Source organism: Garra rufa, chromosome 24 (assembly GCF_049309525.1).
Source record: "Garra rufa chromosome 24, GarRuf1.0, whole genome shotgun sequence".
Taxonomy (NCBI): Eukaryota; Metazoa; Chordata; class Actinopteri; order Cypriniformes; family Cyprinidae; genus Garra; species Garra rufa.
In genome coordinates this window covers 13,684,126-13,708,754 of record NC_133384.1, presented here as the reverse complement: position 1 = coordinate 13,708,754, position 24,629 = coordinate 13,684,126, and the positions used below count along the sequence as shown (strand labels likewise).

At 35.5% G+C, this 24,629-nt stretch overlaps 1 protein-coding gene across 1 annotated transcript in view; it reads left to right on the top strand.

Annotated features, from left to right (window-relative positions):
* Positions 1–222: 222 nt before the first annotated feature.
* The window catches only part of pou6f2 (POU class 6 homeobox 2), a 100,331-nt gene continuing 75,924 nt past the window's right edge, over positions 223–24,629 (top strand). Inside the window, exons 1-2 of the mRNA XM_073830542.1 lie at positions 223–382; positions 6,133–6,318. Of these exons, the coding sequence (XP_073686643.1) occupies positions 223–382; positions 6,133–6,318 (346 nt within the window). The remainder of the gene's footprint in view (positions 383–6,132; positions 6,319–24,629) is intronic.

Below are 24,629 nucleotides of genomic sequence, written 5' to 3'. Positions count from 1 at the left end.
GAGCAAGGGCTACCACAGAGAGTGTTAGAAGAGGTGGTGAGTTTCAGAAAGCAAAGAGAGAGAGAGAGAAAGAGAAAGAGAGGAAATCAACGGGCATGTGTGCGCGTGAGACCCACAGAGAGTTAACCAGAGCGCACCAAAGCTAACATCACTTCTTTTGCCTTTTTCTCCCCCTCATTGTCCTCCCGACCTGCTCCTTCCTCCGCTCGCCTCCAGGATCCGATGATCACAGGGCAGCTGAGCAAACCGCTGCTCCCTCTGCGTGCCGATATGGACGTCTGCGAGCTGCGGGATGACGACAAAGCGGCCAGCCCGGACAGCGAGCTCAACGATGAGCCCTTGCTGCTGTCAGCTGACACAGACTCGGAGGAGAAGATGTATGGTGAGTCCAGCCTTCATCGTCCTCGTTATTGTGCATGACACCCGGGGTCATGCGTGGGGGAACTTAACACCGGCGAGAGTGTGTTTGTTTGTTTGTGTTTGCGGGATGCTGTGGTAGAAAGTGCTGGAACAGAGCAGGTAAAAGTAGTGGTTCAAATGTAGGTGGATCTGGGGTCGTGAGTTTGGACATTGAAGATATTTGTGCCTCTTACCAGTTTGAAATGCTGAGCGAACTTAAATTATGTCTCTGTGACTGCAATAGATTCTATAGAGTGTAAATGTTCTTTATGAAAACTTCTTCAAGTTTACCCTGTCTGTTTCAGAATGCTTTTTAACTGCTAATCTGTCAAATTTTCACTGTGGAAAGCTTGTGGAGGAAGTGTCCTTTTCCTGTGACGCTTGGTGGGGTGCAGCCATGCAGTATGTGGGGACCAGTTTTTTTGTTGGTGTTCATAAAGCAGAAAAATGTGACAGAATCTGGGGCAAATAGGCAACAGGAGACATATAATGTACACGCACACACACACTCGCACACACACTCATCTGTCATACAGGGTGACATTTCTTCACATTTGAGATCTCCTCGGCTTAGGCTGAAGATAAAATGAGAGAAAGTGAAGAGGCCTGAGGGAGAGAAATGTGATTGTTGTGGCTGCACGGCCTCATGAGGAGTTCAGATCTAAGCAGACTGAATTGTATATTCTAGATGAGGAGCAGCATATAGCTTGAATCTCTTTAAAAGACTTGATTTTGTAGTTTTGTAGTATTTTCTATATTAATGTTTATTGTTATAATTATGTAAGTTCTGTTTCAGTGTATTACTATAAAGTTTAATATTGTTAATATTCCAGAACGCTAGATGAAGTTTAATTTAAAGACATTTCGAAATTCATTTGATCATTAAACAGGCTCTTTAATTATGCTTTATCTTTTTTGAGTGCTAAGCATACTTTATCGAATGTTGGCATATTTAATGAGCACTGACTCAAAATATATTTAAATATCTTAAAATGTTGAATTTAATTAACATCCCAAAATAGTGTTCTTCTATGTTACGTTAAAATTTGATGTTCCTTGCTGTCAGAATGATTACTCTGACCTTGTTTAACAGAAAAAAGCCTAGAAGTCCTTAAACTGCTCAGCAGTGATATACTGTGTAAAAAGACAATTTTCAAACCATTTGGATTCAGCATGCATTGACCGACTCTCTGCTGTGGTTGTCAAATTTGCAACATTAATGATATACTTTAAGACTTGTGTAACTTTGCCGCTGGCTCCTTTCAGACAGAATTTCATTTTTCAATTTGAATAGAAGTCAGAAACACATAAGCCATGTTTCAGAATCAACCTGCAATTTTCTCAGCTCAGATTCCTGCTATTGAGTTTATAGACTGCAAACATCACTTTTACATTTATTTTTCACCTGTGATTTATGTTCTATAGTGACACACTGCATATAGGATTTTTATAAGTTTTTGTTTTTCTCGCACGTCCTTTACTCTATAATCTTCTACCTTATAAAAAAATCTTATTTGCTGTTGTGCTTATGTATTTCATTTTATGTGCATAATACAGAATTCAGAACAATTTATTCATAGTGAAGAATTCACTTTTTATAACAGAACAAAGAAGCACAAGTGCGAACGTGCACACAACACACCACCTCTGACAGATCTGTAACATGCTTTTTATTAGAAAATTACATTAAAGAAGAGTCAACATGTTCTCAAAGATGCAGTACAATGTTTCAAATAAAATAAATCAAAAGGACTGAAGAATAACTTCTTCACTGAAAATCCAGCCTAATAAAGTGACACTTAAATGCCTCAGAAGTGCTCTCGAACGTGTCTGCTGTTATTTGGATTCATTTCTGTAATTACCAGCAATTTATCACATACATATTTCTAAAGCTTATTATTTCAGTTGATACGGTGTAAAGTCAGGCTGGAATCTGTGCTTCAGGTTTGATATTCAGTAGCTGTGACTGCATCTTCCTCTTGTCTGTGTTCATAGTTAGACTGACTGATGCCCGTAGGGAGCTTTTCCATCGCTGTCTATGTTAGAACTAACAGCATTACATTAATGATAATAAATTTTAATCCCTTGCCACTTACCTGATCATAATAAACTTTTAATGCTATCACAAGACTTTTATTCCTACATTAAAATCCAAACTGTTAATTGAAATATGCATGCTTTTATTCACAATGTTTTAGAATATCTCCTCTGTCTGCTAATACACAAGTATATCATTTTCCATTTGGTTACGTTGCAAAAATAATTTACAGGTGTAAATGATTAATATATATTTCTATATTTTTTTCCGAGGTCATAATGATAAATTAAGAAGCATTATTACTGAATTCACATAGTTTTTTCATTCTATAATAACCTTGCTTTTGATGAACTGACTCAGGTACTCAGTTCTCATTACAGTCCGGTTTGAGCTATCACTGAAGCTATGTTACATTAGACATTAAAGAACAGAATAAAGAGTATTGCTTGGTGTTTTGAGATGAATTATACATCAAACATCAGCTACCCCCTTATGTGCAGCAAACGCACATAACAAGAGTGTATGTGTGTGTTTGCGAGGGGCGCATAGTTTAGAACGCGGTAGACTGAATTTTTGGAGAGAATGGATTTGGGAGCGGGACTGCGGGCGGGCGCAGTGTAGGCTGTCACCACGGTGATGGTGTGTCACCACGGCGGCTCTTTTTGCTGATTTGATTTTGGGAGTTGGGGTGCGGGGGGGTGTTGGCAAGGGGGGCGTTTGTGTCTGATCCCCGTCCGAACCTCTCTGTCAGGCCCTGATCAGTCTTGTGGTTCCCGCTGTCAGTCTGATGAATTTTTTAGAATATCCCAAGGCAAGAAAAGCCCAGTTACTGTTTCATAATGCCAGTGTTACAATTTTCTTTAATAAGCATCAAACCTGCTTTTGTTTGCTTGTTGCTTTTTCTCTTTACGCTCAGCTTTACAGCTCATTGTCTATCTGTCAATCTATTCTTTTTGTAAAATCTCACTTTTTTTTGCACGCTTACACAAACACATATGCGCACACACACACCTTTTTGATGTAGGCGCATTCTTTTTTTAAGACCTTTTTTATTGAATCAATACGTTTCTCATTTTTTAGCATGTGGTCAGACTTGGTTTAACATTATTAAAAAAAGATTGCCCTTTCTTTTTTAAGGCCACCAAATGGAGCATCCCTGCTCTTATCTTGCTCTGTGAGAGGTACACCAGGTACGGGCCGTAGGCAGTGCCAAGGGGATGCTCGGGGGAAATGGGCACGGCTGAATCTGTCCTTGGGCAAAGTTGCCCATCAGTGAAATGTCTGAAAGGTCATTGTACTTTGGCTAAAGAAAGAATTGAGAATGTAAGATGTGAAATAACAGGAAAAAGAAGCGCAAGTTATGATATTTTGCAGGTTATGATATTTTTTTATGTTTTTATTTGAGCTTTGTTGCACTTTTTTCATTTAACTTTTTTGTCATTACATTTTTTTAATTTTTATTTTGACATCAATATATATATATTTATTATAATTAAGGAAAAGACACAACATTTGAAATAAATAAAATTATAAAAATACATGAAACTAAATGAATTGATTGTGATCCTGGACCACAAAACCTGTCTTAAGTAGCGCAGGTATAGTGTAGCAAGAGCCAAAAATACATTGTATGGGCCAAAATGATGCCAAAAATCATTATGTTATTAAGTAAAGATCATGTTCAATGAAGATAAATAATAACTTTCCTATCGTTGATATATCAAAACTTAATTTTCGATTAGTAATATGCATTGCTTTTCATTCATTTAGACAACTTTAAAGGCAATTTTCTCAATACTTAGATTTTGTTGCACCCTCGGATTCCAGATTTTCAAATAGTTGTATGTTGGCCAAACCATATCAATAGAAAGCTTATTTATTTAGCTTTTTCAAAAAGAAAGACTTTTAAGACTGGTTTTGTGGTCCAGGGTCACAATTAGAATGAATTATTTATTTGTTTGATATTCATACATACATATATATATATATATATATATATATATATATATATATATATATATATATATATATATATATATGTGACCCTGGACGACAAAACCAGTCATAAGGTTAAATTTGACAAAACTGAGATTTATACATCATATGAAAGCTCAATAAATAAGCTTTCTATTGATGTATGGTTTGTTAGGATAGGACAATATTTGGCTGAGATACATCTATTTGAAATCAGAAATCTGAGGATGCAAAAAAATCAAAAAGACTGAGAAAATCACCTTTAAAGTTGTCCAAATTAGGTTCTTAACAATGCATATTACAAATCAAAAATTACATTTTGATATGTTTACAGTAGGAATTTTACAAAAAATCTTCATGGAACATGAACTTTACTTAATTTCTTAATGATTTTTGGCATAAAAGAAAAATCTAAAATTTTGACCCATGCAATGTATTTTTGGCTATTGCTACAAATATACCCCAGCGACTTAAGACTGGTTTTGTGGTCCAGGGTCACATATATATAAAATTCATTCAAATAAATCTATTAAATAGAATAAATCTGAACCATAATGTGTGTTGTAAGTTAAAAATGCGGTAAACTTAATGCATTTACTTGGTCCATTTAGTTTAAACCTGGTGCATTTACATTATCGGTGCTATTTTCTAAATGCTTACAATCTGAATTTAAAGCTTCATATTGAACATTCAAGAGGCAGTATTTTTTTTCCATCTGCTCCGTAAGAGGATTTATACTGAAGTGATTTCTTTTCTACGGCTAGACATTGTTTGATTAAATCATCTTTTGCTGCCCTCAAAGGAGGTTCTGTACGTTTAAAGGTCACAGAAGCGCAATACATATGTCTAGCGACTCAATTGATGCTCGACAAATTGATACGCGGCATTGAGTGAGCTTTTGCATCCCCTGTTTGAAAAGATCTGACCAAGAGGATGAGGAAATTAAAAGACTTCTTTTCATCTCTTTCCTAGGTTGATTTTCAACACCGATTGAGTGTAGGTGATGATAACAAGAACGTCGCCTAAATGTTTTTCAATGAAAAATTCAGCATAAAAGGCCACATCAAAGGATCACTTGTGCATGTATGGACAAATGTGCAGTCTAATTTCTGCACAAACGCATACGTGTAACAGCCGACAAAAGACCGGCCTTGACATTTGCTTTCAAAAGTTGAAGGGGGGGCGGGGGGATTCTACAGGAGTATGAAGGGCCGCAGAGAGAGAAGATGAAGAATATGATGGGCTTTGCTTAGTGCGAGGTGGATGGAACATTCTGTGGGTTTTGTCAATCTTCAGGGAAAGATGTTAACTCTTCATCGGGTCTCCCAAAGAAAGCATGATGAGTCCTTGTTGCGACGACAATGGAGAGAGTGAAATATATAGAAGATTAAACTTTTTTTTTATGTGGTGGAGTAGATTTGAACTGAATACCTCTGAATTTCTAAGGTAATAAGCTTAATTTGATACTTTTTAAGGGTGCTGATAAAAGAACTCAGTGTTTTAGAAAATCCTCAAAATTTTTGTTACACACAAACAATGTATAAACAAGTAAAAATGTTTTAAATGGCTATAAAATGTTTAGGAACCACCTGCCTTTATTCAGAAAGCGCTTAAGTGATTCATCAGGCCCGCTCAGGGTGGTGTTTATGATAAAAGAAGCTGATTAGTTCTCAACTGCGTGTTTATACAGTCTCCTCTTAAGCTTTTTTGTGTCATTCTAGACAAGATTATGACTAAATTTAAGGCCGTCGACTTCAGAATAACATCCTTCTCCTTCATCTTCCTCTCACTTTCAACTCCCGATATTTTTCGACCTCCCCCGCCTTTTAAAAAGCTCATTTCTGCAGGTTTCACTCCAGCTATCACACCCAAACATCCCCAACAACCCCGTGCCTATTTATTGTCAGGTACATTAGCTGCAAAAGCAGTGGTTAGGAGGCCAAACTCCAGTTTTTTCGCTCTTACTTGCAAGATGGGTTGTGTGTGTGTCTGTGTGTGTGTGTGTGTGTGTGTGTGTGTGTACAGTGGCTGTCTACTCTTTTCTGAGAGACCCGCCTCCTCTCCAGCATCCCAAGACAAGATAATAAGGCACTCGGAGGCACAATCCGGCATTATATTCAGCCACCAAAGCCTCGTCTCTTGTCAGTTTGCATTTTATTCGGGCCCAGGATGTGACGCTTCTATCATCAGCCTGTCAGGAGGAGAGGACCAGAGAGAGACAGGGCCACTCATTTCATACACTTAACGTCCACGCCAAATGGCCAGCACTTATACCGATTCCGCCGAAATGGAGGACACGTTCCAGCCCAGGGGTCACCTTCAGCCGAGAGAACGGGAGGAAAAAAGGCACGAAAAGATAAAAGAAATGTGTATTGATTTGTGTAATTGAGGGGGAGTTTGAGAGGAAAATGTATCTGTTGTAGACAAGAGAAGAGGGAGAAGGTTTATGACTCAATGCACTGTTCTTTAAGAGGAGAACGTACCATTCAAGTGGAACGCGCAACTTTTTGAGTCAGAAAATTGTATTTTGAGCTGAGAAGATGTGTTTTGCCAACCAATTGTCATTCAAAGTAATGCAGAGTCAACTCGGAGCTATAAATTAGTGTGTTTCAAGACAAATCAGCTTTATTTCAAAGCCGCTTCACAGTGATAAACAGGAAAATCAATAATGCAAACTTTAAAACAACTCTAACAAGACACTAGTATCATTATTCGTCTTTAGTGTTGATTCAGTTCAGTTCAATAACTGTAAAGCTATTCAATTATGGAACGCATTCAATTCAGCTATAAGCAGTTCCACAGAAGGCAATTGTGTCATTATTCAGCTCAAGTCAGTTCAGATCTGATTCAGTTCAGTTCAATAACAGTTACAAAATTCATCAATTATGAAACAAATTTGATTCAACCATAAAGCAGCTCTGCAGAAGACAATGGTGTTTTAATGGCTAGCCACAAGCGAAACACATTAGTTGCTTGTTCTGGACCTTTTTAGGCCTCGTTTGCGCACATATATGCGCACGCACATACACATTAGCCTCTTTGACTCCCTCTAAGGCCCCCGGAATAAAAAAAAAAACACACACTTTATGTTTGTGTAATCAGCTTAGCTGAAAATAGGGAGGAGGGGTTCGGTGCTAATGCAAAAGGGCCTTGATGTGCCTCACTCAGGTTAAGTAATAAAGTGACACAGACACAGTCTTTTAAATGAGGCTGGCCCTCTTTAAATAGAGCGCACTAGCCCCGAGTGCCTCTCCTCAGGAGTTAGATCTCATTATAGGGCAGGCGCAGGCCTTTAGTTGGCTGCTTTGAGCTGGGATCTGCCCCCATCTCCCTAATGCATGCCTACCAAGCATGTGTAATCCACTCGCTAATGCGTCTGTACCGCCAGCGGCTACAGATAAGATGCTATTCAAGCAGGGAAGGGGGGGTTGCAGAGGTTGGGCAGGAGCGGTCCAGGGTCCGCTTTTGTTTTAGAAACATGCTGCTGGTAGGGTCAGCGAGGACAGGGGAAATTAATTGGCACTTCCTTCTCAAGTTTGTAATGGATGGAGGAAGGCATTTTCTGCTCAATAGGACAGAGGGCTGTTATTGAAGATATTTTGGGTTGTTCCACAAGTATTCGCTGATTGAAGTGAATGTTTCTCGCGTCGTGCTCTAAGTTAATCTCCAAACTGCCTCGCAGCGTCTTCTGGAGTCTGGTTAAATTAACTTTTTGGGCTTTGTTCGTATTTCACAAATTTAATGTAAAACTTTGACACATAAAGCTCTAATTATTCCCTCCAATCATGTATTGTGAAAATAGGCATTCTCTTTATTTATAGAAATTATTCACATTAGATGGATGCTGGTTTCCAGTGTAAGATATTGGTACCAGACCTCCCATGGACAACAAGCTTCATTAGGAGTAATTATTATTATTTTATTTTTTTGGCCAATTAGAACAGATTATTATTTTTTTTTAACATGCCCTGACAATTTTTTAATGGATCCTACCACAAAATAATGATATATATATATATTTTTATTTTTAGCAATGTATTTTTACAATATATATTGCTTAATTTTTTAATTGAATGTTACATTTTCTTTACAATATCTTCACAAATTTTCACAATAAAAAAAAACTTTAGACATTTTAAGCATTCTGGAAATTATACAGCTGTAATAACTTAATAAATTCATAAAATAATAATAAAATAAAAAAACCTCTTCATGAAAGCAGTGTCAGCTTGCCTGAAAAGCTGTGGGAGTACAGGCTATCTTTTATTTTAATTTATTTTATTATTTTATTTTATTTTATTTTATTATTTATTTATTTATTTTTTGGCCAGTTAAACTATTAGAACAGTTAAACTTTTTTATTTGAATTCAGATTAAATTTTTTAACATGGCATGACAATATTTTCACCGATCCTACCACTAAAGAATTGGCAATGTATTTTTACAGTATATATTGCTTAATTTTTAAATTGAATGTTACATTTTCTTTACAATATCTTAATAACTCCCTTTTTTTAAACAATCAATTAGTTGTAGTTAGTTAATTGACAATTTTGTTGCTGGTTATACTGGTCCAGTGGTACCAAAACCAGTACCGAATCTAGCTCAGACCAGCATGTACGCTACTATTAAAACGTTTGGGGTCCGTAATTTTTTTTTTTTTATGTTTTGGAGACACTTGTGCTCACCAAGGATTTATTTGATAAAAAATTAAATAAAACTGGTAAAATTGCGAATTATTACTACAATTTAAAATAACCAGTTTAACTGTTTATAAATACATTTTAAAATGTAATTTATTTCTGTGATGGCCATTACTCAGTCTTCAGTGTGGCATAATCCTTGAAAAAATTGTTTTAATATTATGATTTAATATACTTATTAAAATCATACAATTTTTTTTAGGATTCTTTGATGAAAAGTTAGTTCAAAAGAACAGCATTTATTTGAAATGGAAATAATTAGTACCATGTCTTTGATTGTCAGTTTTAAACAATTGAATAAATCCTCTCTGAATAAAAGTGTGAATTTCTTAACAAAAATTTCAATTATAAAAAAAAAAACTCACTGGCCCCAAACTTTTAAACGGTAGTGTAATTTGATATTTCATCAAGTAGTGTTTGTGCTCTTCCATTTTCCATAGCTTCTTGACTGAAACAACCAGAAAGAAAAAAATAATCATAGAAAAGAACATTTCCTTTATTATTCTGAATGTAAAGAAGAATGCAGTTTACAAACAGTACAGCAAGACCTGTTCTCCACTGAGGTATGGATGAATGTTCGCTCACAAACATTCCCGAAACAAATTCTCCACCGTCACTCTGCATGTTGCTTCCATCGCGTGGGATAATTGAAGCCGTCAACTAATCATACGGGTAGAGAGGGTGGTCATCGCTGGATGAAAAATGACAATCTTGTGTTTGTCTGGTGCGATGCGAGGCGCAGTGCGTAGCCGGTAACTAGAGTCTGGATGTCCTTCACAGACCCTTTATTATTTATGATGGAGTCTCTTTGAGCACTGACCAGTACTAATGCATAACCCCCTGTCCTTCTGCCTTATACCATCCCTTTGAAACCAAAGATTGAGGAGATGAGAGCCAGGAGAGACTGTGCGTGTATATGAGGGGGTAGAGGAATGCGAGTGTTTGCGTCCAGCAATCCACAGAAGTTATAATGTGATTTTTTTTCCCTGTTATATTTAAAGATGTGGAACAGAAACTCAGGGTGTCGCTCTTCTAACGGAATGGAGTTCTAAAGCTTCAAAGCTCCAGACTTTCCCCGCAACCTTCATTTTGTGCTAAGACAGGTTGGAGGATGACCTTGCGCATGGGGGAGTTGGAGAGATTCGCCACGCTCGCGCTCCGATTGCTTGTGTTTATGATGATGTCTATTGATGCTGCCGAGTGACCTGGGAGAGAATGAGATGACTGCTTAGGATGAGATGAGGAACGAGATGAGAGACTCATGTGTAGGTGCCGAAATAAACGTGAGGGGAGGAAGTATGAGACTGTAAAAGGCAATTGAGGTTTACGATATTGGGTTTTTTCATAATCTTGCTGAACATGAACACATTTATTTAGATGTTCCATTCAGATAAAGAAATACAATGTCTTACTCTTATGTGTATTTTAAAGGATCAGTTCAACCAGAAATGAAAATTACTCACTTTCATGTCTTTCGAAACCTGCTTTCATCTGTAGAACACAAAAGGAGATGTTTAGATGGATGTTCATACTGGTCTTTTCCAGTAAATTGTGAGTAAGATTTTCAAGGTATAGTAACTTTAAGAGACGGTTCATCCAAAAATTGAAAATCTGTCATAATTTATTCGTTCTTTAACTTTTTTTTTTGTCTGTGGAAGACAAAATAAGATTTTTTGAGAAATATAATGAAAGTCAGTGGTAACCAGAAATGTTTGCTTACCAGTATTTAACTGTATACAAACACATTTTAAAATGTCATTTAATTTTGTGAGGCAAAGCTGACTTTTCAGCAACCGTTACCCCAGTCTTTGTCACATGACCCTTTAGAAATTGTTTTAAAATGCTAATTTCATGCTCAGAAATAATTTCTTACTATTATCAGTGTTAAAAAACAGTTGTGCTACTCAATATTTTTGTGGAAACCATAATATTTTTTTAGGATTTTTAAAAAATAAAAAGTTAGTTCAAAAGAACAGCATTTATTTGTAACATAAATGTCTTTTCTGTCAGTTTTGATCGATTTAATATATATACATTTAATACATTTATTTATTAATACTTTACTCTCTCATGTCGTACAGATATTTTGAGAAATGGCTCAGCATTACCAAAAAAATAAATAAATTTGGAATGACATGAGGTTGAGTAAATGATTAATGTTTAGGTAAATTAATAATTTAAAATTCAGAGGTAAACAATAAAGTTAAAAAAGTTTGGGGTCAGTAAGGTTTTTTTTAATGTTTTAAGACCAATAAGATTGTGAAATATTATTCCAACTTAAAACTGTTTTCAATTTGAATATATATATTTTTAAAAAGCAATTTCTTCCTGTAATGGCAAAACTTAATTTTCTGCAGACATTACGTTGTCTTTTGTGTCACAGAAAGCTTCAGAAATCTTTTTAATAAGCAGATTTTTTTTAAATAATTTCTTCGTATTATCAATGTTAAAACAACAATTTTTTTTTAGGATTCTTTGATGAATGGAAAATCCAAAAGATCAGAATTAATTAGAATTAGAAATGTTTTGGTAACATGTCTTTAGTGTCACTTTTAATCAATTTAATGTGTCCTTGCAAAAAAAAAGTATACTTTTTTTAACGTAGCATACACATACATACACTGTTAAAAAAATCTGTAAAATTTATGGTAAAAAAACAGCAGCTGTGGTTGCAGGAATTTTACCGTAAAAAAATACGGTACCAACATTTTAGGTTTTATGGTTTTAACTTAAATTTACAGTTTAATACCAGAATTTCAATAACTGATGCAAGGTTAATATACCAACCTAAATAAACCAGCAGCTGTGGTTGCAGGAATTTTACCGTAAAAAATACAGTACCACCATTTTAGGTTTTACAGCTTTAACTTAAAGTTACAGTTTAATACCAGAATATCATTACTGATTAGTGATGCGCGGATGGCGGTTATATCCGCGGGTTGGGTGGGTCGGGTAATAAAAAAATGCATTCTGATTATTTGCGGGTGGATCGCGGGTGGATGAGATAAATCAATAATGATGCTAATACTAACAAAATTTTCTAAAACATGAAATCGTTTTAAATACTTTTTTCATCAGGCAGACGATATTTCATTTGTGTGTGTGTGTTTGCCTGTTCGAGAAGTTTTTGGTGACAGAAACGGTGACATTCCATATAAAGATTGAAGGGAGTTATGCCTGTGCTAATGCTATTGAGCACGGTAATGCAGTGATGTAGTGCATTGATCGGCTTTGCTGCCTGCGTTATCCAAAATCATGACAGTCCACCTCATGAATAGCTAATTCAATCGCATGTTAATAAATGTAAATATTCCCTAAAAACACCCAGTAAAGACAGTGATGTGGTCAGGACCGTGGCGCCGGCTTCTTTTGAAATATATATGACGATTGTGCCTGATGCGCACGCGCCTGCTCTGTCCTCAGATGCGGCCTGTTCATTCATTCGCGAGAGCATGTCGGGCTAGGCGCGCAGTGGTAATTATTATTGATTACTTACTTGAATCAGTAGATTATAACGAAAACAATATTTTAAAAATGAAAAGAAGCAGATTTTTACGATCAGACGTTTCTTAAACTGGTGAACCCCTGTAAACTTCCAAAGTCCAAGCATCCAGTTTGCGTTAAAATTGTAAGTTTAGAATGGCTCTAACACAGAGAAAACCCGACCGATTTCGTCAGAGATTGCGGAGAGTCGCATTCAGATGTCGGTTAACTTTATTCTTTTCTGCGTGGATTTGGCTTAAAATCATGAGTGATTAAATATAACGTTATAAAAGTGTGCAGCGATGTGCAGATCAGCTGAATCAATCTAATGTTAAAAATGAACCATCCATTTATCATATCATCATGCAAAACTAAGAATTACAATAAGTGTAATATGACGATCGGGTGCGGGTCGGGTGCGGTTATCTAAATCAGAGAAAAATATAGGTGCGGGTGGGTGGCGGGCGGATAATTTATTTGAAGGTGACGATTGAGCCCATCCGCGCATCTCTATTACTGATGTAAGGTTAATATACCAACCTAAGTACTGAAATCTGTTTTGTACCAGGTGTTGATAAGAAAGTCACCTGATGAACCAAAGCCCATCACAAGCAGCTTTTAAATAACAACATATATGGAACGTGCACAGTGTCATTCACACAAACACTAAACACTATCATGGTAACACACATGAAACTTAAATAATGCAATAAACATTCAAAACTACATTAGGTGTAACATACAACCCTAATGTACAAAACTGCTAAGAAAAAAACATCAAATTTGAAATGTAATGCAGGGATTTCTGGGAATGTCAATTTACAGTTATTTACTGTAAATTATACATTATTTTTCCACTTACAAAAACGGTATACTACCGCACAATTACACGTAATGTCCAATACAGTTTTTCACTGTGTATAGTAGAGGGAATTTACCGTTAACCATTTAACATTTTTTTTACTGTAGCATTTTTACAGTCTTTTACTGTTAAATTCACAGTCATTTTGTCATTTTTTACAGTGATTGTAGAAGCCAGATTATTTTAGTCTGTTGTGTTTGTATGTAGACGCGTGTGCAGTGAGGGACGTCTGCGTAAGGGGGAGGGATGGACATGCAAGTGTGGCGATACGGCCTTAGGGTCAGTAGGCGATGTGCTGGCCATGACATGTGGGCATCTGGCGTGTTGCTAACACCATCCACAGAGCTCTTTCTGTCACCCCACAGGCTCCTCTAAACCCCCTCTTGCATTTCTACACACGTTATAAACACTGACAGAAATGACACGTTTGCATGTGCAAGAAACAACAAACATGGAAAACTAATATTTGTACTGACCTAAGTAGTATGGGGATACAGACATTTTGAGGTTGCAAGCAAAATTACGCATTTTTAAAAGAAATAGGTTTAGAAAAGCAAAGATATGTACAAAAAATATTTCATTTTTATTATAGTTGCCATTTTTTGCTAGTCTGCGAGCTGTGACTTTTGCACTATAGAGAAAAGCGAACATGCTGTAAGAATACAGACCACACTCGAGTACAAGATGAATAAGCTTCCATTTACAAAGACTTTCACAGCTTTAGAGCGTTACTCTGACAAGTTAAAAAATAATGAAAAATATGTCCCTCATTTTCTTGCCCTGATTGTGAGCAAATAGCTGTTAATATCCTTATTCACAAGAAGTCAGAGAGCGCTTGTTAAATCACCACACGAGAGGCGAACAGAACACGTATAGAAAACGAGAGCGGGATGCACTCAGAGAGACGCCTCACAAAAACGGCGAAATAAGGAGAGACCTTTCGCCGAAGACGGACAATGTTGGAGGTCAGGAGGCGGAATCCTATTTGCCACAAATATGCTTAAGGTAATTTAGGAAGAGCTCGGCGTTAGTGAAAAGCATGGCGACCCTGGCATTTTTCTGTCTTCGCTCTAAAAGGGTTTGATTTTCTTCAGGCAGGGTTGGCCTCAGATCCTGGCTTTGCAGATGGGCCTAAAAGGATGAGGAGTCATGTGGATGGATCTTTGTCTCTTTCAACCCTGCGGTAATCGAGTTGACATTGCCTGAGGATGAGAGAGAGGAAAGGCTTCTTCAACAGATGTGGCCGTTTGTGTGTTAATGTTCAGATCACGCAAAATCAACACCCTGTCCTTCTTTTTTTTCAGGCCTTTCCTTTGCCTTTTTTTATTCGTCCTTTCTCACAGATGGGTTCTGTGAGTTTCTATCACTCTTTTAATAACATAAATGCCCTTTCCTCTGCCCCCTGCTTTAATTCTGTTTTCTTTTCTCCCTTTTCTCTACTTTTTGTCTTCACCTTGGTTTTTTTCCCCCCTCTAGCGTTCTCAGCTACATTGATCCATCCCAGTGTTTGTATATTTTAGATTTTATTTTAGGTTTTATAAAAAATACTGTAGTAACTTCTCCACTGCTGGGATACCAAAGCTTGCTTTTATTGAGCTTTTGGTGAAAGAGCACTTTCCTGTTTCATTAAGAGTTTAGCGTGTTTTAGAGTTTTTCTGTTTACAGAGCGGTTTAGAATAAGAAGCTGTGCACTTTGACATATCATTCAGATTTGTGGGGTTTTAGTTGAACTCAATCAGTGCTAGTTATTCACATGAAATGCTTATATATTTATATCATTTTTAGGATTTGAAGCTTTTTCACTCACCAGACAATTTGGCTACTACATTTTTAAGTTACCGGCCATTCATAGCTTATTATAGCCACATTCAGTATTTCTGCGCAGATTTGGCTAACACAAACTTCCCTAAGAAATGATTTAATTAATATAATTTATGAAAAGTAACCCACCAAACTGGCTAGCGATTTGACAGCGTTACCCTGATCATTATATCTGTCAATGTGAAAATATATAATCCTAGTGTACTACAATTTATTCCACAATGCAATGCGCTTGAGTTGACCCTCCATGTGTTTTTTTTTTATTTTATTTTTAAATATTTTTTTAGGGATCTGGCTAAATAAGCCGGTAGGCTAATTATTGCCATGAAGTGGCTGATAACCACTAAATGTCTGATAATGAAATTTGATATAATTTTATCTAAATAAATGAAAAATTGACCACAGAAAATAAGTTAATTTCGGCTCTGAAACATTAGAATGTACACAGTATAAAAAATTGATATTCATTGTGAGATTATATTTAAAAGTGGTACATTTTTTGGTAGCATTTTACAATAAGGTTCATTAGTTAACATGACCTAAGATTGAACAATACTTTTACAGCATTAATTAATCTTAGTTAATGTTGATTTCAGCATTTATTAATGCATTATTAACATCACAAGTTGTGTTTGTTAACATTATAACAGTTAATGCACTGTGAACCAACATAAGCAAACAGTGAACAACTGTATTTTTATTAACTAACATTAACAAAGATTAATAAACAATGTAATAAATGTATTGTTCATTGTTTGTTCATGTTAGTTAATACATCAACGAATGTTAACAAATGACACCTTATTGTATAGTGTTACCTATTTCTTAAAATAAATTATTAAATCAATTTTTTTTTTAAATTTACCTTAAGTCAATAATATGGCAAATGTCATTTTATTGTAAAAATAGTGGATATGAGCATACACAATTAAATATGAAGTATTGGCTGATACAGTTACATTAAAAAGTCTTAGCTCAATAAGGTCAAACCATGGAAGCTACAATGGTTTAAAATATTTCTTATTGCATAATACTTATTTATATGATTTTTAAAATGTGTTAGACTGGTGTTCCAATCCAAACATCGCCTGTGTCCATTTCCATGGTTTTAGCTGTCACATTAACAAAATCAATAACCCAACAATTTGAACACAATTGGTTGATTATTGACAGGATTTAGGATTGTGTTAAATGTGACCTGTCAGTCATGCGGCCAGGGCTTTAAACTTTAAACTCTCCGTAGCGCCAATGCAATCTATTGTCTTCCATGGGCTTTAACTTTGATTGATCCAGTTGTCAACAATACATCAGCGGTACTTAAAAATGAAAGTGTGTTATGTGCCCTAAGCAAAATTATGAATCAAATCATACGCTCTGTGCCAGTACAGTTAAATGCGTTTCAAAGAGGTCGCTGCATCAGGCTTAATGATTTATATTTACAGTGGCTTCAATCTAAGTTATATTTTAGATCAGAATGGGAAGGATCAATACACCACTAAACATGTCTTTCAGTTGGATTGGTCAGATCAATAGATGATGCAGATAATATCATGTACTCTATTTTGTTATAACGCAACACATTTATGGCCCGTTTCAGTTCATCATGCCTTTTAGATGGCACAAAAGCAAATGGCACACTTACCGCGCTCTTTGTGATTCAAATTGGATTAGCTGCGTGATAGTGAATGAGATGATAAATAGATGAAAGCTCACAAAGTGGACACACATGTGCGGGATTGTTTAAGATCAGCTTTGGGGGTCTGTTTATTCTGAATAGCCTGAAAGAGCATCTCTCACCATCACTGAAGTTATGACATAATGTATTTCCTTTTGAAAGTGTTAAAGCCGCTCTTTTATGGAAGGAAAAATTGATTATAAATGTCTGCGGGGGCGAATGCCAACCTCTAACTGAGCTCTCGACAATGACTGTTTAATTCAGCCGTGTCGATTTAGCGCTGCCATCTGCGAGCAATTCGGCACTAAACGAGATGACAACAAAAACATTGGTCTGGGTAATTTTGCAGACGCTGTCCTTGGCGGAGGGGGGACACTCGGCCATGAAATGTAGCATACATGAGATCAATTAATGCCAATTCGGGGCCTGTCAGACCCATTTTGCTGGGCCTGTTTAATCTCTATACATATCAATCAAACAAAAGGTGTTTTAATTGATTTTTTTGCTATATTTATAATGACTTTCATATTTACACTACCATTTAAAAGTTTTGGATTTTTTTAAGTGATTTTTTTTTTATTTCAAATAAATGCTGCCCTTTTAAACTTTCTATTTATTAAAGAATCTTGAAAAAACACTGTTTTCACAAAAATATTAAGCAGCACAACTGTTTTCAACATTGACAATTCTGAATGATCAAATGAGACTGAAGACTGGAGTTTGAAATATGAAAGAATCCTAAAAAAAGTTTCAACATCAACATGTTTTCAACATTGATAACAATAAGTAATCTTTCTTAAGCAGTAACTTTATCAAGCATATTAGCTTGATTTCTAAAGAATCTTCTGACACTGAAGATTGGAATAATTTATTACAATTGAAAACAGTTATATTAAATTATAACAATATTCAGCAGTATTACTGCTTTTACTAAATTTGTGATCAAATAGAGATAAATGCCATACATGTTGCTGTTTATTTGAATGTAATTAATTAATGGGCTCCTCATGTTTTATGTATGGAATTATGTTATGTAGGTCCATTTACATTAACATTACTTTTATGTGTATTCATTTAGCACTTTTATGCAAATGTCTCACAATACACTTAATAAGGTTTGACTATCAAGTAGTGTTTCTTGGCCCAAGCCTCTACTCCATTTCAAGTGAGAATACAGTCTCAACAGCTGTTTATGAGCACTGTTCATTAACAGCACAACTTAAAATTCACTGTGTACACTATAGTCTCTGGGCTCAATGCATTGTAGAAACAAATATTTTAACTATTCATTACAGTTGAATCACTGTGCAGCCAATAGAGATTTCGATATATGGAGAAAAGGATTCGCTTTGCTTGAACCTGGAAATGCTGATGCTTAATGTCAGACTTAAGAATTTGCGACTTTGCTTCCCATAATTGCGACTTTATACAGTATGTCACAATGTAACAGTTTCCAATGTTTAAAGGGTTAGTTCACTCAAAAATGAAAATTAGCCCATGATTTACTCACCCTCAAGGCGTCCTAGGTGTATATGACTTTCTCATTTCAGACGGATCCAGTCGGAGTTACATTAAAAATGATCCTGGCTCTTCCAAGCTTTATAATAGCAGTGGGTGGGTGTTTTTGTAAAACAGTCCAAAAGAAGTCCAATAAAGTGCATGCATCCATAATAAAAAGTGCTCCACATGGCTCCCGGGGGTGAATAAAGGCCTCCTGTAGCGAATCGATACATTTTTGTAAGAAAAATATGCATATTTAAAACATAGTAATCACTTTGCTCCAGCTTTTGCTTACTTATGATAGGTAGCACAGGCTAGAGAAAAGTGATTATTAAGTTTTAAACAGAGATATTTTTCCTACAAAAGCACATTGATTTGCTACAAGAGGCCTTTATTCGCCCCCTGTAGCCGTGTAGAGCACTTTTTCTTATGGATGCATGTGCTTTATTGGACTTCTTTTGGACTGTTGAACAGAAACACCTGCCCACTACCCTTATTAAGCTTGGAAGAGCCAGGATATTTTTTTATGTAACTTCGATTGGATTCATCTAAAAGCTGAAAGTTATACACCTAGGATGCCTTGAGGGTGAGTAAATCATAGGCTAATTTTTTATCTTTAAAGGAAAAAAATCAAGATATCTTTGATATTTGAGAGCTTTCTGACCCTGCATAAACAAAAAAATAAAACATTAAAAGCCCAGAATGGTAGTAAGGACATTGAAAGCACAAAATAGTCCATGTGACATCAGGAGAATTATTTTTGTTTTTTTTGCGTGCAAATAGTATTTTCGTAGCTTCATAATATTACGGTTGAACGGTTGAACTATTTTAACGATGTCCGTACTATCTTTCTGGGCCTTAAAAAAGGTAGTTGTGTTGCTGTCTATGCAGGGAAAGAAAGCTCTCGAAAACTGCAGAAGATATTGATGGTCTTGCACTTATCAGAGCTTGTAAAGCACAAACTCAGACTTGAGTTACAGACTGTGTTAAAGAACTAAGAGTTAAGATGCTTTCAAAAATATGACAGCCTTTGAAACAATATCAGACTGTACATAACATCTCATAAGACCTTTTAGAGGTCTTTGTCTCACTCTTGTGTTGAGGAAGTTTTTATAAGAAATAAAAAAAAAGCAGTTGAACTCTGACCTCTTGGTATCTTGACCACTTTATCAGAGCCAGGACATCCACCCTCAGTAGGTGAGCCTCTCTCCCTCTTGCCATCAGTCTGGGTCTCTGTTGTGTTTAACCTACTGTAGGTAGGGCCACACTGAGGAGATTACAAATGAGACACTGTCTGACCAGCGCAGAGAAACACGGCCTGTTAGCGCCCGCCGCCTGGTGTGCGGGAGAATGGACGAATGTTTCAAAATATGCTCAATTATCAATACCTTTATAAATTAGTGAGCGAGGCTGAGTATCCATAATGGACCTCGGCGGTTTGATAAGTGGTTTCTTTGGGATGCCGTGTGCTGAAAGTCTGTCAACCTTGAGAAGCATGCATGCGTATTCTTTTGGACTCGTCTGTGAGTTTATCGAAACACCCTGAGGGTTTTTAAACCCAAGCAATAACTAGTACTAGCAGTTCGGCTGCTAGTACATGGCATTTGGTTTGGTTGAGGAAAGCAATACATCCCAGGAAAAATTCTCCTTGGCTAGAGAGTGTGCATCAGTACTTTAGACGTACGATATCTTCAGCACTCGAAGGGTAATCCACTTAAAGCGCTGGCTGTTTTAATAAACAGGTCATAAGAACAATGGGATTGGGTAATGGGAGTGAATCGCTGTTGATAATCCCCAGACACTCCGTCACTCCTCCTTCGGCTTTTTAATTTTGTTGCATGGAGGGAAAAAAAACACAATGAAACCCCTTGAGATGAGGGGCCTGTGCATTTATTCATTATTGATCTCTTTTTCGCCACCCGTTCAACTAAAATGTGTTAACTTTAGTATTATTTGCAAAGGGATCAAGCGTTCCCCACTCAACCAATGAAAGACGCTGGTTCGATAGGCCACGCTTTGCTGCTTTACTTATAGACGTGATATATTATTCACAACTCACCAAGTTACACCAGAAGCATCAATGCATAACGGAAGCATTATTTATATATGATATTGTCATGTGCTCTGTCAATGTGATGCTCTTCATCAATTATACAGCACAGCGACTCCTTTGATTAGACGCGGGATCGGCTTTGTTTTTCATTTTTGATATTGAGCTCGTGAACATATGATAATGGAGTCTGACACGGGAGATTTTCCTCTGATGTTTGTCATTTGCCAAACTTTGAGACGAGCGCGTCGCCGCAGCATCATTAGTGCTGTCGCTCATCTGGAACATCAAAAGCGGACAAAAGAGCCCTGTGATAATATGTGATCATCCCACAATTACAAAAACACTGGTGATAATACAGAACTTTTTGTTTGTGTCACCTTTTTGCTTTTAATCTCTGATTTGATGCTCATTATACAGACAGTGCAATGCCTCTAAATCTTTCACCCAAAAATTACAATTCTGTCATTAATTACTCACCCTAATGTCTTTCCAAACCTGTTAGACCTTCATTCATCTTCGGAACACAAATTAAGATATTTTTGATGAAATCCGAGAGCTTTCTGACCATCCATAGACAGCAAGGGTCCTACCACGGTCAAGGTCCAGAAAGGTCATAAGAACATCAGTGGTTCAATCATAATTTTATGAAGTTACGAGAATACTTTTTGTGCACAAAGAAAACAAGAATACCAACTTTATTCAACTATTCTTCTCCTCTGCATCATCCTAGCGCTATATTGGAGAGTATCATAATGCATTGTGGGGGCTGGACCTTGACCGTGGTAGGACCCTTGCTGTCTATTGAGGGTCTGAAAGCTCTCAGATTTCATCAAAAATATCTTAATTTGACTCATTGAGGTGAACAATGGTCTTACAGGTTTGGAATGACTTGAGGGTGAGTAATTAATGACAGAATTTTCATTTTGGGTGAACTAACCCTTTAACATGCACTGGGTTCGGGGTTAGTTCGATTTTGTTTTAGTTTTTTAATAAATTAAAAATTTAATTTAGCAAGGAAGCATTACATTAATAAAAAGTGATGATATATACTATTAAGCTCAAGTTTTAACCAGTACATACGTAGTTACTTGCCATATACTTTTTTTTCTTTATTAGTTTTTTTCTCAAGGTTTTTTTATTATTATTATCAAACTCAAGTTTAAACCTGAATGCATTTATTTAAGTTACTTGCCATATACTTTTTTCCTTCTTTTTTTTTCAAGGGTTTTTTTGTTTTTATTATTAAGCTCAAGGTTTTCCTTCTTTTTTTTCATTTTTCCAAGGTTTATTTTAATGATAAAGCTCCAGTTTAAACCTGAACGTATTTATTTAAGTTACTTGCCATATGCTTTTTTTCTTCTTCTTTAAAATAAATGTTGTTCATCAAAGAATCCTGAAAATAACTACACTGCAAAAAGTTTTCACCAGTTTCAACTTAAAAACTTAAGTTTTCAACTTAAGTCATTTAAACTCACAAGTTATATCAACTCATTTTTATTGTAATAAGTTAAAATGACTTGTAGTTTTAAGCTGATTTAACTTAAAAACTTAAGGCAGCTGCTGAACTTAGGTTTTTAAGTTGAATGTAGTGAAAACTTTTTACAGTTTATGCGTTTTCAACACCAATAATAATAAATATTTCTTGAGCATTTTAAATGATTTCTGTAGGATCATGTGACACTGGAGACTAAAGTAATGGGTATTGAAAATTCAGCTTTGCCACCACAGAAATAAATTACATAAAAAAATAAAAATAAAATACAATAATTATTTTAAATTGTGATAATATTTCGACTTTTCACAGCATTTTTCTTAAGACCCCAAACTTTTAAATGCAATGTATGTATAAATAGTATAAATTCTAGTATAATTTTAATTAAAACTCAGTGTAATACAATTTTGGCTTTAGCTTTGATGACTGATTATTTTGTAATAAAAAAATGCTTACAAATGCTAACATGATGAGATTCATACTTGGCTTTAATAAATAGAATATTGATTACATTGGAAATGTAAAAATTTACATTAAAATAAAATTTAATACTAATTTAATATAAAAATGTTTTTTGTTCTTTTTCTGACAGTGTAAGTAATGTTTATTTAACCAAGAAAATGTAACTGGGACACACATTTAAATTTGATTTAAAAAAAAGAGAAAATAACCCGTTGATTTTAATTTTTATTTTAATTATTATTAATTTAAACAGCATAACATTAAAGTCATAACTCTCAGTCTCACAACAACACTGTTACTGTCTCAGAAACTGTCCAAACAGCATTATTTTATTTTTGAGTTATGACACGTTTCTTATTGACTTTACTTTTCTGGCTCAATTTTCCTCTTGGGCAAGATTTATGTGTGTGCAGGCATTTGGAGGAAGCCAGAACTAACTAATCATAAGCTTGTGGTGTTTAAAAACACACATCAGAACCGCTAACCAAACAACAGTGGGTTTAGGCGTTCCTCAGGTGAACGGTCATCAGCAGATGTTCTTCATAAGTGTGCTGGGGAGCTTGATTACAAACTCTTTTATTAGGTTTGATCAGTGTGTGTGTGGAAGATTAGGGCCAGGGAGACAGGTCTTTACCCTCCAGTGATCTCTGGAATAATGAGGATATGTTACCATGGTGATTCTCAGAGAAGCCTCTGTCAGTGTGAAGAACCATTTAAAATCAGTTGCTTTGTTTTTCTTTGGCCATCACTGCCTTCCCGTTCCTAGTTATTAAATGTACAAGAACTGTGTGGAAGGAAGTGTAGAACAGTGTGGAACAGACTTAGCACCTGTTAAAAATGTAGTAATGATACAAGTTACAGCAAGCTAGCTTTGTAAGCATGTTTTAATCTACTCAGTGTTTCGTGGTGCAGCTGATAGAAGGAACGAAAGGGAAAAAAGAGTACTATATATCAGTAGAAAAAGCATTAATTTGGATTTGAGTAGAATCCGTCCGTGACCATGAACCAAAGGCAGTACATCACAAAAATAGGTGACTAGCTATAGTAGACATGCCTTTCAAAGCAGCATTAACCAGCTGAGACCTTGCCTGATCCCTTTTGACTAGTTAAATAGACCTTAATGGAATGAGCTGAATAAGTTAATTATACACGATGACAGATTTGAATGATGCTGTATTCAAGTCAATGTGATGAACTTCCAACTCTGACGCCAGCCTGATGTCAACTCTTTAACATCGCTTAAAGAGGATCAACTAGCAAGATTTGTATGAGCTATTGTATGTAAATAAATCTATAAAAAGATTAAATACTGTGTCTTTAGAAAAGAAAGTAAAGTGATATACTTTGATAGCGATGAACAGAGAGCCGAGAGCATGTAAAGCAAAGTGCGAGAATCTCAAAACTAATTAAAAAACAACAAACGCTATTAATATAGGTCTAGACAACACAGAGTGAAAGTAATTAATAACTTACAAAAATGCTTTTGAGGAGCCATTCAGTTATTCACTTTCCAAATGTTTAAGCCACTGGAAATATATATATATATATATATATATGTATATGTGTGTGTGTTTGCTACATGTTTGCTTACATGTAGTTCTATATTTTATTGTAAATTTAAAATAAATGTTATAGTGTACTTCTGTGTTAAAAGAAATATTCATATGCAGACACAATACATAAATAGGCACGGTTAGCGAATGAGACCCAATATTCTTTTTCAAATTTATTTATTAAGCTCTATGGACTACACCATAACATTCTGTATACAGTACCATATGGTTTGGGATCATTAAAATTTTTTGATCAAAAATACTGTAAAAACAGTAATATTGTGAAATATTATTTAATATATTACTTGTGCTTTAATACACTATCAGTCAAACGCTTTTGAACATTAAGATTTTTAATGTTTTTTTTAAAAGCCTGCATTTATTTGATCCAAAGTACAGCAAAAACTGTACAATGTTGAAATATTTTTACTATTTAAAATAACTGTTTTCTATTTGAAGATTTTTTAAAATGTAATTTATTTCTGTGATCAGACCTAAATTTTCAGCATCCCTACTCCAGTCTATAGATATCATTATAATATTCTGATTTGCTGCTCCAAAAAATTTATTATATATATATATATATATATATATATATATATATATATATATAT